Raw genomic sequence first — 15605 nt, forward strand, 5'->3', positions numbered from 1 at the left:
CAATGGTGCAGCAGCTTTATCCAGGCTCCAGGGGACAGGACCACAGCTTGGGCCTGACCTGCTTTTTTGAGCTCACACTAGGGAAGGAGAGATGGAGGCAAGGGATGAGACATGGTGGGTTGCTGTGCTTTGCTTTCTGTTCGGTTTTTTTTTTCCTGGCCTCAGGAGACACAATGTTTGCTTCTCATCTGCTGGCCTGAGAGACAAATGATAAACCTCAGCTATTGGCAATGGCTGTGCAAGACCCACTAGCAAGCTTATACCATTCAAACATGTGCAGGTATGTGCACACAGGTGATGGTATTTGAGGCTGAGAACAAATCTGTGTTTGTTCCTGCACGGGGTATTTTGCATAGGTGACATCCTACAAATACAGGACACAACCATGCAGCAGCATAACCAAACCATCAGATACCTCCCAAGTACACTCGCACAAAGCAGCAGCTGCTAAAATCTGGCCACCTTTACAGAGCATCTGGGCACTACAGGTAGTTCTGGCCTGAAGTCTGCTCTCATGGAAATGGCTGAGACTCAGCTACTCTGGAAGTAGGCACATGAAAAGGGTGTTAGAAGACAGATAGTTCCCATGCAGAAGGGCAATGCAGCTCCCCCACCTGTTCTGTAAGCCCTCTGGGGATTATAGTTTGTATACAAAGATGGTGTTCTCCCCTTTTTTACTGCATAAGTATCACATAAACTTGGAAAGATTCAAGTCAAATCATTTCTCTGTGCAGACAGACAGCACACAACAGGTCTGCTTTACATATTTTGTTTGCCAAAATGACAAACTGAAATAGTAATTTTTTGTTATGAGATTTTTATTCTCCTTTACTAAATGAAACCGTTTTAAACAAGATTGCTTTCCTAATGCCAGATGTGACAAGTAGTATTAACAGTTACAGACTGTCATGCTTCAACTTGAAATTTAACAGAGTTTACATCGCTGTCCTTAGTACTAAAATCTCACCTACCCTTAATGTCCTATCAGGAATGTAATCAGTGACAGAAGTGTGACAGTGGCAGCTGTTACAGTGGTGGTAGAACTGATGCCTGTTCTGACCATGCAGTTCTCTCTTCCTAGTCCCAGAGAGAAAGAACACCTCTCTTTTACTCATCTTCCAGTTTTAAACAAGAAAATCACATCTGCCACATAATTCTTGATTTTTATAGTAAAAGGTAGTATTAAAAAAAAAACCCCAACCAACTCTAAAACATTCATCTTTTAAATAGCAGCTTAATAAAAACAAGGGATAAAGCCTTATAGGCTAATTTTGAGATCATAAATCAGATCACAATCAACAAGAAAGAAAACAAAGTACCTGTGTGAATGGGCACAGGGAAAGGATGGTACTCAATGAGCTCTGCTGTATTCTACCACTGAGCAACAAAGTACTTCCCTTCAGTCATGACTGACCTGCAAAGCACTTGCTATTCATGACCAATTACAAAAAACCATACATCAGGAAGACAATTTTGAGTCATTAGTGTGCCTTAACCATTTTATCAGTGTGAATCCTAAAAGTCTTTTATTTAAAAAACAGCTCTTCACAGATTCTTCTTGTATCCTGTGGGGATGTGACGCTGTGGCCTTCTGTTCTGGAGTCTGTGTAAATTTCATAGTCATTCCCTCCCTGAAAACAGATGAGGAAAAAGGCAGAAGGGGATTTAATTCTATTTAACTTAATGTACAGTCACGGACTTGGGGTGGAAAGGGGACACACAAAAGAACCTATGGAAAGAAGGGGCTTTTTACAAGGGGGAATGGCTCTAAACGGACAGAGTGGAGAACTAGATTATATACTGGGAAAAACTTCTCCATGAGGGTGGTGAGGCACTGGCACAGGTTGCCCAGAGAAGCTGTGGCTGCCCCATCCCTGGCAGTGTTCAAGGCCAGGTTGGATGGGGCTCGGAACAACCTACTTTAGTGGAAGATGTCCCTGCCTGGGGCAGGGAGTTGGAACTGGATGAGCTTTAAGGTCCCTTCCAACCAAAACCTTTCTTTGCTAACACTGTCACATCTGAGATGTCTTCCAGAAAGCTAAAAACCTGCGAACCTCCAGTGTGAGATTTTTGCATGATGTGTTTATAGCACAGCTCAGCCAAACCTTCAGCTGAACACCACACGCTTGCATGAGAGCTTCCTGCCCTGCACTTTAGCACTGGTAAAGAAAGAGTACAACTTTACCTCTGTTTATAGCTTGTGTAATTGACTTTTAGAAATTGTTTACTTGTTAATACCAGGGTGTAAAGCTTGTTACAGGACACTATACCAGCACATGGTATTTGTAACTTCTTTTGCATTATCCTCTTCCTTCCAACTTGGTCTTCTTTCCTTTTAGTTATACATCATTGTTCAGATGTGAACTTTTGCTTCTGCACTAATGTTTTGGCCTTGTGGCTACTGGTTTGATGTGACATTTGTAATTGGTTTCAGATCACGGGATCCATTAACTGTCCTTTCACAGCTGGCGCAGGGAGCAAAGCCAGAGGCACCTGCATGAGCAGGGCCCCGTGAAAGCTGCAGCTTCATGTGTTACAGGAAGCAGTTTCCTAATGTTTGTAAATTGTTTGCCACGTGGCTTCCCAGTGAGGCAGCAGCAGCTCTGGCTACTTCCAAACTCTTTAAATGCTGCACTGCCACTTACAGGGGTTTAAAATCAACTGTCCATAGCTCTATGCCAGAGGGACTTTTGCAGCTCATTTCAAGGGGGGAAAAACCCTTTAAAGCTTCTTGTAAAATTTGGCCTTTTATGTTTATAAAGCTATAAAGTTCTTTTTAACTTACAAAAATTGTAAGTTCCTATAAAACTAAGCCTTTTCTGCTAAATCTTAGCCTGACACCATCCCTCAGCCATGCTCAGACAACTTCCATTTCACCCTTGTGCTTGCCGTTGCACTCACTGGCTCTAGACAGGTCTTTGCTTGCTGTTTAGAAAAGCCTCTAACTTGCCCTGCAAAGATGTTTAGCTCAGCCCAATGCCTCAGGACAGGAGTTATGTGTAATTTCAGCTCCTCAATGTGGAGACAGAGTGGTTAGCAAAGGAACAGTATTAAATTCAATGGAAAAATCAATGTTTAATAAACACCAGCCACCAAGAACCATCAATCTACAACAAAAAAACTTGATAATGTTTTACACAGTCATGTCACCTAGGTTTTAAACAGAATTACAGAAGTTCAATTTAAAACCAAACTCTATTAAGTCTGTCAAGAACATGGTGTTCACTTCAGCAAACAGAAGTGACACAGCTGTGTCTCAGCACTGTGCTGACCAGTAACCCACAACAAGGTAAACACAGACGTACGTTTATATTCTGACTTCAATTCCTGTCAGCTGGTTAGAACCCACACTGCTTGTGCTTTAAAAGAAAAGCTCTGAAATACACACACAAAACAGTATACTCACTGGCATAGTCTTATCTCCGAAGAAATAAATGGTCTTGTATCCATCACTGGCAACGATTCCTAAGCAGTACCGCTTATCCCAGCCATCTGGGAACACATCGAAGCTTATCTGGCCTCCTAGGACAGACACGAACCAAGCTGTTGTTAATGCATTGTTATAATTTGTTTGTTTTGTTAATGTTTTACTATTAAAACACATTCCTGAGGGAAGAGTAAGTGCGAAAACCTAAACTGGGTCAGATTTTTGGTAGAGGGAGCTCTGAGAAGTCAGAGATGTTGTAAGACCCTGGAGTTAAGTCTTACAGCAAGTGTTCTATAGGGTATCAGTAATTAGTTGTGATTTACAGATTCTTACTTACCCATTAAACAAATATGAAAGTCTTAGCATGTTCCCAAGCACTCATGGCTCCCAAAACTGAACCTTTATTTAAAAATTACATTTAATCTTTTTAACTTTAGAAAGAAACTACATGACTGAATACAGCCATTGGTCTATGTACAGCCATAAGGTCTTACACAAAAGACTTGCTAAAGCTTGAGAACAGAAAAAGGAGGAAATCAGTTTTTTTAACACAGCCTGACAGAACAACAAATGCTTCAGTTCCAAATGCTTGGGGTTTATCCATGCATAAAAGCATCATTTCCAGTTGAAGCAGGTGTCAAAAGAGTATTTACAACATGCTTTAGGAGAGCCATACTGCAGTTCATTTCTGCCTCAGTGTTTCCACACCACAGCACTAATAGCAACCATACTTTTTTATAATTTTGAAAAATAATAAAGGGCAAGAATGTGGTAATATACTGGGGGAAAGGGAGGAAAAAAGAAACACATGGAAAAGTAATTCCCCATTATATCACTTTTATCTTTAAGACTGCACTTGCTTTTGGAATTCCTTTCCTTTCGCAAATAAAGCTGCAGGGCTGAAGAACCAAGGCTACTGGAACAGTACTGATACAGCATTTCTGATCAAAACTGATTTGCAGAAACAACTCTTGACTAATCAGAAGCATGTAACTTGCTTCAAAATGAGCAAAATCAGTCACCCAACTGACAATAAAAGACAATAAACTGATGACAAGCAACGATGTTATCTCTGTTGATGGATTTCAATTAAAATGTACCACATGAAAGCCAAAGGGGAAAAAGAGGCTTAGTCTTGCATGCAGTGCCTGCAGCCACCCCCAGAGAGAGATCTGTCATACACGAGAGAAGTCATACCCTCTTATGGCTATGACACATACTAAGTGACATTTAAATTAAATGACATTTTAATGACATTTTTTTAATATGATACCTATAGAAAACGTGAGGCCTTTTCCTGCAAATTCTCTTCGTAAATCAGCTACAAATTTCTCTCTTATATGTTCCTTCTGTTGAAAAAATAAATGCACAACAAAACCAAACATCTGTATTAATTCATCAATAAAAAGATAACCCCCAAAAAACACCCCAAAAACATCCAAAGGTCTGCGTAATTAGGATCGGTGTGCTAGAGCCTCATTTTATTATCACTGAAACCACGCTGAGAATATTTCCACTTTAACTGGTTATCAGCCTGTCAAAAATGAGAGCAAAACTTCATTTAGATGCTGCGTTATCTACTTTTCTAGCTGAAAATCTTAGAATGACAAGGAAGTATGCTTTAACTCCTGGTAAAATTCAGTTTTACACATGGGGAGACTGGGGCATAGGAAGTCTCAAAACTGGTACTAATCTTCTGATGCCATATACCGCAAAAATGGGAGTATATGGATGTTTTCAGAATGCTTTGGACTTGGTATCTTTCAGCATCCATTAATTGAGACCCAGGCAAAGTCTTCTTTTGAGGATCTGAATCTCACTTTTTGTGTTGGGTCCGAAACAGTTATGACAGTGTAGCAGGGAACAGAACTCTGATACCACGGCTCAGATTCACATAGCTGTGTGCAAAGGAAAATAAATGGTGAAGAGTTTGGCCTCAGATTTTAAATTCTGCTTTAAAAGGCTCTAAAGAGTTGACAAGAAACAGAATAGTTTCATTGATTTGCATGGATATAGGTTGGTATCCTAAAAAGCGCTCCACATAAGTATGGTTTGATCTCTGAGAGGTTTTTTAAGAAGCATCCTGCAGAAGTAGGATGTTTGGTACTCTGGATATAGGTTCAGCCAAACCCATCCCTTCTGCAAGTAATCATTGTTCACTAGTGCAACAAACAAAGTATTATTAATTTCCTGAAATCTGAACAGAGAAGTTGGTTAAACCACACGGAAAGGGTTAAAATGAAAAGAAAACTTAGAAAGGCGCAAAGTATAAAAGCTTTTTAAAACTCATAACCTGGCCATAACTGCCTCTTCCAGAAGAGCCGTATAGTTTTCAAGAGTTGTAACTCACTTTATCAAGTTCATAGAACTCAACTCGTTCTTCCTGGCTGCAGCTTCTTCCAATGGGGGACACATTTAACATCCCGTTTCGGAACTCAATAAAAGTGCCCCTGAAAAAGAATGGGTTGAGGCAGAAAATAGATGAAAAATTGGTTGAAATACCAAGTATTTGGTTTAATTCCAAAACCAACAGGATCATTAGTTTTTTTGCCAAGCAGCCTGCTTTACACATGGATGTTCAACACTATAGCATGCAGAACATGGTGACGCTGGTGTGTGTACACACATACCTTTTCTTTGGCAGTTTAATCTTCGCAATGTAGCTCAGGCAGTAGTTGATCAGATCCTGAAGTATGTCCTCGCCCAGGTACCCCTGAATGCTCTAACAAAATAACCACCAATCAAGGTCCAGAATTAGAGATTCTAAAAACAAGTCATGTGGAAAACACAGATACTGTATAACGGGGCGCAGTTAATACCACAAAGGAACATGCCTTCAGTAAGTAGCTCTCAGTTGATGCACACATGGTGCTAACTGAAGGCTCTCATTTTTCTCTTTGTTTACCTCCCTTTTTTAAACCATAGCACCAAACTCTTATTCAGTATGAATAAAGAATAAAGAACAAAGCTGGAGGTGCAGACTGTCACTACGTGAATCAGAGAGCTGGAGCACCTCTGCTCTGGAGACAGGCTGAGAGAGCTGGGCTTGTTCAGCCTGGAGAAGGCTCCAGGGAGATCTGAGAGCCTTTTTTTTGTAGCCTAAAGGGGCTACAAGAAACCTGGAAGGGGCTTTTGACAAGGGTGTGTACAGACAGGACAAGGGGGAATGGCTTTAACCTAACAGAGGGGAGACTGAGATGAGCTCTTAGGCAGAAGCTCTTCCCTGTGAGGGTGCTGAGGCGCTGGCACAGGGTGCCCAGAGAAGCTGCGGCTGCCCCATCCCTGGCAGGGTTCAAAGCCAGGTTGGATGGGGCTTGGAGCAACCTGGTCTGGTGAAAGGTGTCCCTGCCCGTGGCAGGGGATTGGAACTGGAAACTGGATGAGCTTTAAGGTCCCTTCCAACTCAAACCATTCTGTGATTCTGTGATCTGTTACAGAGATGACACGTGAGAACAGCAGCCACACTGGCCTTAGTTAGAAGGATGATTATAAGGGACTGCACTGTAGCCACAAAGGAAAGTTTCGTTTAGAAAATGTCTCTTCCATGTCACTAGTAAGTTCCCTTACCTGCTTGCACAAGAATTTCCCATCTTTGTAGGCTACAAGGCCATTTTCTGGAAAAACGTAGTCAAATTTTTCAACCACTACAACCAAACAAAAAGACAGTAATTTATCACTTCCACTGTATGTCTAATGCTGAACTGTATAAAATAGGTTAAACTGTATTAAATAGGTTAAAATCCAGCAAACATTAGATCATACAGAATGAAAGACTCAGTAACATAACACTGAACACGAGTCACTCTCATTTCACTCCACGATTAGCACACACCTCAAATCACATGAAGACTGTGGGTTTGCTTAAAGGCTCTTCCTCTCCTGCAGATATGCCTCTTTGCATCACATGATAAGGAAGTGACTGAACACCTCAAACATTACAAAAGCCTGGCATACAGCCTGGCTAGAGAGCACCTCAACTACTACCCTCTCGGGTTTCTTTTCTCAGTGTTACTAATTTGCAGCAGATGTCAGACTTGTGAGGGTCTTACTGTGGTGCAAGGCCAGGTTGGACAGGGCTTGGCGCAATCTGGTCTAGTGGAAGGTGTTCCTGCCCATGGCAGGGGCTGGAACTGGATGAGCTTTAAGGTCCCTTCCAATCCGAACTGTTCCGAGTCTGATGATTCTATGATGATATGGCTTACTGGAGAGCACTTGTAAGTCAAACAAATTCTGCATTACTTGGGCATTACCGAAGGCATATTTGTGTCACCAGTTAAATAAAGACCATTAAAGGCCACCTTATATACAGAAAATGAAATGCCTCTCAAAGGCCTGAAGCCGAGAGTCCATCTCTGCATCAGAACCCTGCAGTTAACAACCCCAGATCCTCGGGGAAGCGCTCCACAGCTGAGCATCCTGCACCTGTACCTGTTCTGTACGGAATTCCACGGTGGTCAAACGCCCTCCCACGGTACTGTCACCGAGTCAGGATGTCACTGTTAGTAACAACCCCTGAACCGAGGTACCTGCAAACGCAACCACAGGCTGCGCTCTCTAAACGCCTGTAAGTGGCTCTTCCAAGACCGAGTGTGAGACAGCAAAGCCAGGCAGCGCCAGCAGCAAAGCGGGGCGACGGACGGGGGTCACTACGCTCAACCTCCGCAGCCTCCCGCGCTGCCCTCACCGTCATCCCCGAGCTGTTCCTTGATCTTCTCGAAGTCGGAGCCTCCCACCACTCCGACCTTCACCCTCCGCCGCAGCTCCTGCAGGAACGCCGCCATCTCCGCCGTGATTTTCTAAGGGCCAAAACAAAACAAGCTCTCTGTCGGCGTTCCTACCGTGACACCGGCACCTCCAGTTCGCAACGACGAGCAAACCCCCCGCGCCGCGCGGATCTTTCCAAAAGGGTACGGTGTTTCGCCTTAACGGTAGTTAGCGCACCGAGCACCGCGGGGACAGGATGCGGAACGCGGGGCACCCGCGGGGCTGGCAGCCCCTGAGGAGCGGCCCGTGCCCGCCGGCAGTGGAAGCGGCCTGCCCGGTGTGCCCGCCCCGGCGCGGAGCACTCGCCTGTCGCGGAGCGGTGAGGGTGCCATCCACGTCGAACAGGCACAGCACGGACGGCTCCGCCGCCGACATGGCGCCCGCCAGACGCGGGGCACGACGGGAAGCGGGGACACGCTCCGCCCGTGGACGCTGTGGCGCAGGCGCATGTGGGATGCTGGAGCAATGGCAGTGGTGAGCGGGTGCTCCCTTCCTCCTTCCCTTTTCTCTTTCGCCTTCCCTTTTCCCTTTCCTCCTTCCCCTTTTCCCTTTCCTCCTTCCCTTTCCCGGGCGCGGGGTGAGCGGTGCCGCCTGTGAGGCGCCCGCAACGGGTCTGGGCCGCCTCAGTGAGGAGTGGAGCCGCGGTGTCTGCCGCCGGCCTCCAGCCCGCAGGGTGCAGGCGGGCTCTGGAGCGGTGCCCTCGGGCCGTGCCCGTGCCCGTTGCTGTCCGCTGGGTTTCGCGTCCTTGCAGGGACAGTAGCGAGCGTGTGCCAGCGTGAGGGCAGCGCGGAGTTCCCTCTGTTGCCTTTGTCTTGTGTTGTCCCGCACGTTCCTCGTGGTCCTCAGGGCCCTCTTGCGGCGCGGCCCTCCATTGTGGTTAACTCTTTTCTGTTGCCCTAAAATTGTTACAGAAGGGCTTATTGAACACACCCCTGGCCAGCAGCGCCACGTTCTCTTGCCCTCATTGCTTAGAGGCAGCCTGTGGTGCTGGTGCTCTTACTTGGATGTTGCTCAAAGACAGAGTGAGGCAGAGATGCCGTGAGGCTGTGTTCAGGGAGCTGGCTCTGGTATCAGCTATGTTACCAGAAGTGTTTTCCCTCCTCAGCTGCAGGCATGAATACCAGCTTTCTAACATAACGCTGGTTTTAAGTACAAGGTTACAGTCAGCTGGGGCTGCTGCTTGCTGTCCTTGTGTGCCTGAGGAGCAGATTCTGAGCTGAAGGGGACTTGGTCCTAAAGACAACTCAAATGATGACCTGTGGGAATGTTTCCTTATAGGCTAGGCTCTGCAGAATTAGGACTAAGACCTGCATGGCACCAGCTTTTGGGAGATGTCTACAAAAGGAGCTCTGGACAAAGTCATGGAAAAAGCAGGATGCGCAGCCGCCCTGGTTGTGTGGTCCATGGGTGCGTTTGCAGTCACAATTGTGTGGTCCATGGGTGCGTTTGCAGTCACAAAACCAGCACATTAACAGAGTTAATAATTATCCCGGGAGACAGCCAGAGCCATCTGCCTGTCTGTGCCACTCGGCCCCCGCTGCTGTGGTCAGGCAAAAGGCAGCAGATGGGAAAGCAGAAGAGTTCAAGCTGGTGTACAGGTTCCCAGGGATCAAGTACTGCCGGATGCTGTCCCGACTGAAGCTGCTGCAGACTGGCACCACCCTGCTCATGCTGCCGCCTGTCTGCTACCTCTACCTGCAAGACCAGGTTTCTCAGGGTGTCTTCTTGTATACAGCTGGCATCGCATTCTTTGCTGGTGCAATGCTGTATGGTATGAGCTACTTTTTCAGACGAATTATTGGATTAATGTACTTAAGTGAAACTGGCTGTACGGTTAAAGTGGCCCACTTGACGTTTTGGGGAAGACGGAATGACATTTACTGTCCCCTAGAGACAGTGATACCTCTGGATGAAGTCAGAGATAGCAAAGGGGAGCTGCTTCTCCAGTTCAAACGCTATAACAGTACAGACGTTTTATATTTTACACTTAGGTTTGGCCAGATTGTAGACAGACAGAAGTTTATGCAAATATTTGGAGAACCTGAGTGATACAGCAGCTAATTTCCAGTGATTTTCCTTGTTGCATGTTCATTGTGCTTATTCTTCTGTGAAGTTTAACTACCAAAGTAACATACTTCTGTCATTTTCCTATGCAAAGCTAGCTGGTAATTGCACTCGGTGTAGAAAGTAACAACGGTAAAGAGCAATCCACTGGATTAAGTGGCTATGTAGCTTGTTTAAGGTATGAGCAGTGTCTCTTCCATGTCAGATAGTGATGTGCCTGGTGCACTGTCACCAGCAGTTCAGTCTAAAGTGCTCTACTTGGAAGATGCAGTGGGAGGCTATATCAATTACTGCTGCTGACCCCAACTGTTTCCGCTGGCCTTTCAGATGGTCCTGATACAGGGAAAACTCTTGAAGTGCCGCCAGGACAGCTTCAATTAGTTGTTTCTTTCAGCACATTTCAGTTTGTCTGGGAAGCCTCTTGAAATTAAAACTCATATGTACATACATACGACAATGCTGGATGTCAGGGAGCTACATGTTCATGCATTAATGAAATTGGGGTGACTGGGAGGAACAGCATACAATGCTGGATGCAGTGTGTGGGGTCCCTTGGCAAGGTCTTCCAGGACATGAACATAATGGGGCAAAACATGTTGCAAGACATATGGACAGTTCAGGTGTAAGGGTGAGGTACTGATTGGGAGGGTATTTCAGGGGCTTCTTATAGAAACCAAGGGAAAACATACCTAAACCATAAACTGTGATGCTGTGGATTACAAGGACAGTCTGAAAGCCTTTACTCACTTTGGATCCTCATGATCATCTGAAAATTTGGACCTGCTTTGCACATACTCATGTTTGTGTTTTGTGACTGACATTTAATCAATGCTGTAACAAGAGTTGCAAAAACTTCAGTAAATGTAACCAAAACTGTCTTGTACTATGAATGCAGCTGTCTTCTGTGAAGGTTACTATATAGCCTTGATGTGTTTACCCATTTGGGCATATTTTAACATCAAAAGCTCCTTTGCCAAATACCCTTTCCACTCCCTGTTCCCCCAGTCTGAGTTTACCTGAAAGGAAACAAAAAAAAGTATGACACCTGAAAGCAATGCTGAATGAAGGCTGGAAATGGGTGCTTTGCATTCCGTTGTGCTTGCAGGGCTGAGTACCTGTGTCTGTGACACAGTACACTGTGTCAGTGATCTAATTCCATAGTTGTTGGCACGATGCCTCCTTTTGCAAAACCAAAACAGTAGAAATGAGGAGCAGGATGTAAAGCCACATCTGCTCACTTGCTGAGCTGCCATAAGCCAGTGAACTCCTTACACCACTCTTCTAGCTGTTAATTCACAGCAAATAAGCCAGCCCTCACCCACAGAGACATTTGGAGTGTTCTTTTCCTTGTGACTTCCTCATGCATACTGAAACTTGTGTCTCTTCATGGATCAGCAGATGCAGGTAAGTAAAAACACCATGTCACTGCATGGGCTAACCCTGATTTACTATTGTGTTGAACTTTTCCTAATGGAAACTCCATTCTTTTAAATTTTGGCTGACACCGTATGGTAAAGCAGTAGCAAAAGGAGAAATGTTCCATGGCTAAAACACCATTGCAGCAAAATACAGTGGACTGTAAGCATGCATCATGTTTTTTGAAGGCTTATCTTCATTAGAATGTATTTAATATGCACCAGTGCTTCAGTTTAGGAAGATACTAGGTGTAAAATGAAAAGCCTGGAGAAGTTCCATTATAAATATTTTATTTAAGAATATTGATTACATGAGATGTCATTTGTTACGAATCTGTGTACAGTTACTAGTTACACCATGAAGTGTAGTTAAGTATTTGTTTCAACATCTATTTGACACTGTCCACAGGATGCTGTAAACAATAGTAACTTTATATGCTTCAGCTGCAGTGCTTCCTAAGTTATTCTCTTAACATGATTTCATCAACATGTTGTACACAATTATACAGTTACTGAGTGTCAGTAAAAATTATAAAAACACCTAGAATATTCATAATAAAAGTGAAGATGTGGTAAGACTTCAAATTACTGGACCCTTGCTTCTGTAAAAGTACAAGACTTGCTAGAGACATTTACTAAAACTACTGCACTGATATGTTAAACAAACTAATTCCCAAAATGCTGTCAAATACAGTTCTCAGTTTGACTTTCGTCTTGTTGATAATACACTTAAAAGGACAGCGATGACAACGAGATTGTGCTGAACACCAGTTTACAAGTCCTTCCCCCCAGATTTCTACAACCTCTGTTCAAAAACCTGCTCGGATTCTGACCAGCTGGTACCAGGATTCCTGTTTCTGCAGAGGTTTACAGAAATACCCTTGTTTTTAGGCTAGCAGAAGTGAGTGTACTGGGGTTTCCCATTACCAGCACTCAAGAAATAAAATGGGAAAACCACAATTAATACTTCTCAAAGCAAGTAAGAAACCTCTCACATTTTGGTAGTTGTATTAAACGTGTAGATATTTTAATGCTCTGTCTCATTATGTTCTTAAAAATTGTGGCCAGATCATAATAGGGCAGCTTTAAAGCCCACTGTGGTCCCTGTTTTTTGGCGCACAACATAAACTTATTAAGCAAAATGCAGATATTTGCTAGCCAAGAAAAGGGGGGAAAAAAGGCACTAGACCTAGTTCAGGTCAGCCTTAAGCAAACAACAAAGAGCACATAGTAAAGAGACATCCAAAACAATTCTTAGGAGAAATGTATTGACAAACTGTTGACACTTTTTGATCTGTGGCCTTCTAGAAGATCTCTCAAGTATCAATGACAGAATGAACTATTAGAACAAACACAATTACTTTGCATTACAGATGTGCAGTTAGGACTAGGCCTTCACTGTAGTGGCTCCTACTTCAGGTAATTGGCAAGATCAAGCAATTCTGCTTAGTAGTTTTCCAAAATGCCTCAAGTATTCGTGTAGAATGTGTAACAGATAAATGAATGCCTATTGTGTGGTTCGGGGTAAATGGCAGCAAATCATTCTGGGTTGCTGAGAGGTGGTAATAATGTGCTTCACGTGATTCTCTAAGCTTTCTCAAATTAGATACCTCGAGGTGTAGTTTTCTCTGCACAAGTCTGATTGTAAGGGAAGGTAAAAGTTTTAAAATCCAGGACAAAGGAAGAAGCATGAGTACTTGAGTTGCATGTACAGCACTGCACAAGTGGCTGAGTGCATTAGTGCCTCTAAAGTGGTGTGCGTGCAGGCTGAAAGTTGGGCAGAGAGTAGCTGATGGTGTCCTGATCCAGTTGGTGTAGCAGGAGTTCAGGGGCATAAAACTGTAAAACATTGTGTTTGGCAGTGGGGGAAAGCAGAGCTTTCCTTGAATCACTGGGTTTATTCCAGCTACCCTTAGAGAATGGCACTTTCTGTATGGCAGGCTTGTGGCTGCTTGCGGATACAAGAGTAAATGTGCTGGAATTACCTGTGCAAACAGACTGTACCAGGTCATATTTAGACTATCAAATAGTCAGGACCATGAATGTAGAGAGGACTCTGCAGTTACTATGACCCAAGCCAGAAGATGGAGGGCCACAGCATCTACGAACGCACAGTGCGGGACAGCTGCATGTACCTGCTGGTGCCCAGTACCAATGCTCTGCCTGGGTCGAGTTTGCATGGAGCAGCTTGCCTTGGGCAGGATTACAGACAGAACACAAACCTTAGTTTATGACTTTACACTTATCTCGTAAGTAGAGAAGACATGAATTAATGCAAACTAATTTCATAGCGTTCAGTGTGAGGGAACTGCTTTTACTTGAAGTTTGCTAAGATGTCACTGAAAATGTTCAGGAAGAGGTGTGCGTGGTGATCCTTGAAGATCAGCGTTGGACGGAAACGAATTGATCTGTCGCCACAGCCTCCCAGCACAACACCTAAACCAAGCATAGAACAGGTCCTCTAGTCATTTCCATCATTGCCAAATACCCAGAAAATGAGGTTCACCTCACTGCAGGAGCTGGGAGAACTCCCCAAATCACTGCTAACCACACAGCAATATAGCACAGTCAGGGATTCAGAAGGGCCTCAAGCTGCACAGCAACTTAGAACACAGTGGATGCCTGTAGCTAAAACACCTGGAATGTTGGGACTAATCTAAACAGTAGTGGAAAGAGCTCCAACAGCATCTGAGCCTTCAAAGCTGCCATGCCATACTGGTTAAGTACAGCAGTGCCACAAAATGACACAATAGGTTTCTTCAGAACAAAATTGCAAGCTACTTCATTTTTAATGACAAAATATTAAAATAGCTCAGTGCTGGCAAACAACTTCCTGCAGTACTTCAAGTGCATGGTATTGTTTTTACCCCAGAATCAATTCTTTTGAAAACTCCATGCCACAGAGCTGAGCTTGCCTTGCCTTTAGTCAGAGCCTTGGTTACCATGAAACAAACCACTTGCCTTCTCTCTTCAGTCTTTAAAATTGTGCTTTCACAATAGTGTAGATGCATCATGCCCGCTTCAAGAGATACAAGTAACAGAAAAAACTGACAGCAGCAAACCCAGGGTCCACACACAGTTAAATTCAAAGGGCACATTGGGCTTCAGATACCTGGGCTTTTCTACAGCTGGTTATGAGCTCTGTAGTTAAGAGAGGGATGTAGCTGTAGATCTGTGCCCATTTTAGGCAACACACTGTATTTCACTCTTGGGTATTCCATAAAATTCCTATCTTTTCCTCCCTTTCTCCTGAGTGACACTTACATTAGGTTTCTTCTCATTTTCCTGATCTGTGTCTAGAAGTAATGTGTGCCTGGGTGCACCTAGGGTCACTGCAGAGGAATGTGAAAGGGATGTCACAAAAACTCTTGCCCTACATAGAGCTCTTCAGCAATGTTAGACCTATGCAGAAAGGTAAACACACACCATGGAACAGACCGGTCTGATGTTTCTAGAAAATATAAGTATTTCCAGAAAAGTTAAGTACAGTTTTGTTCATAATTGTAGTACACATACCCCTTAGGAAAAAGCAAAATTTAAAACATTACATACGCTACTGCTTGTCACTTGAAGCTAATCCACACACAAGTGTTCTTACCTTTGTTTCTGGCTATTGTAATTAGTTTGTTTCTAGTTGCATCATTTGGAGTGTCAAATGAACAAAATGTTCCTCTTCCTCTCACTCTGCTGATAAGATGGGGGTAACGAGCCTGCAAAGAGAGGTGAGGAAGTAGGGCGGGCAGCTGCTGCCACAGAGGGGACCTGGTGGCAAGCTCTGCTCCGCCAGCATCCTCCTATGGAAACCTGCTGCCTCTGCCGCTACAGTGGAGTGGAGCTATTGCAGGGGCTCGATGTCCCACCCAACCTGCAAGCTCTTTTCCCCATTCTCCTCTCTTACAAGAGTAACCTTATTTGGGTAGTACCAGTTGTATTCT

General features: G+C 44.2%; 3 protein-coding genes across 7 annotated transcripts in view; 1 reads left to right on the forward strand and 2 right to left on the reverse strand.

Annotated features, from left to right (window-relative positions):
• Nucleotides 1-797: 797 nt before the first annotated feature.
• PMM2 (phosphomannomutase 2) lies at nucleotides 798-8607 on the reverse strand. The gene is made up of 8 exons (XM_065683928.1): nucleotides 8498-8607; nucleotides 8112-8223; nucleotides 6995-7071; nucleotides 6058-6149; nucleotides 5778-5877; nucleotides 4701-4776; nucleotides 3407-3522; nucleotides 798-1631 (listed from the first exon to the last, which is right to left on the reverse strand). The coding sequence occupies exons 1-8, from the start codon at nucleotides 8564-8566 to the stop codon at nucleotides 1527-1529; spliced, it is 747 nt and encodes a 248-aa protein (XP_065540000.1). The 5' UTR covers nucleotides 8567-8607; the 3' UTR covers nucleotides 798-1526.
• Nucleotides 5895-11138, forward strand: TMEM186 (transmembrane protein 186). Its single transcript, XM_065683927.1, has 2 exons — nucleotides 5895-8665; nucleotides 9470-11138. Exons 1-2 carry the CDS (start codon nucleotides 8639-8641, stop codon nucleotides 10238-10240), a joined length of 798 nt encoding a protein of 265 aa, XP_065539999.1. The 5' UTR covers nucleotides 5895-8638; the 3' UTR covers nucleotides 10241-11138.
• Nucleotides 11139-11944: 806 nt separating this feature from the next.
• ABAT (4-aminobutyrate aminotransferase) overlaps nucleotides 11945-15605 on the reverse strand; it is a 75107-nt gene continuing 71446 nt past the window's right edge. For 4 of the 5 annotated variants that reach the window (XM_065683920.1, XM_065683921.1, XM_065683923.1 and 1 more), the window contains 2 exons: nucleotides 15269-15380; nucleotides 11945-14106 (listed from right to left, as the gene is read on the reverse strand). In XM_065683920.1, coding sequence (XP_065539992.1) covers nucleotides 13985-14106; nucleotides 15269-15380 — 234 coding nt within the window. In that variant the 3' untranslated portion in view covers nucleotides 11945-13984. Of the gene's footprint in view, nucleotides 14107-14934; nucleotides 15003-15268; nucleotides 15381-15605 lie in introns of all 5 variants that reach the window. The other variant, XM_065683922.1, reaches the window with a different exon arrangement.

The sequence above is a fragment of the Lathamus discolor genome, chromosome 6 (genome assembly GCF_037157495.1).
Source record: "Lathamus discolor isolate bLatDis1 chromosome 6, bLatDis1.hap1, whole genome shotgun sequence".
NCBI classification, from domain to species: domain Eukaryota; kingdom Metazoa; phylum Chordata; class Aves; order Psittaciformes; family Psittacidae; genus Lathamus; species Lathamus discolor.

Coding starts and splice junctions, on each gene's coding strand:
- PMM2 (XM_065683928.1), bottom strand. CDS start 8,566: ATGTCGGCGGCGGAGCCGTCCGTGCTGTGCCTGTTCGACGTGGATGGC. Junction 8,224..8,497: donor CCCTCACCGCTCCGCGACAG/GCGAGTGCTCCG, acceptor TTTGGCCCTTAG/AAAATCACGGCGGAGATGGC. Junction 6,150..6,994: donor GGAAATTCTTGTGCAAGCAG/GTAAGGGAACTT, acceptor TTATTTTGTTAG/AGCATTCAGGGGTACCTGGG.
- TMEM186 (XM_065683927.1), top strand. CDS start 8,639: ATGTGGGATGCTGGAGCAATGGCAGTG. Junction 8,666..9,469: donor ATGCTGGAGCAATGGCAGTG/GTGAGCGGGTGC, acceptor GTTTCCTTATAG/GCTAGGCTCTGCAGAATTAG.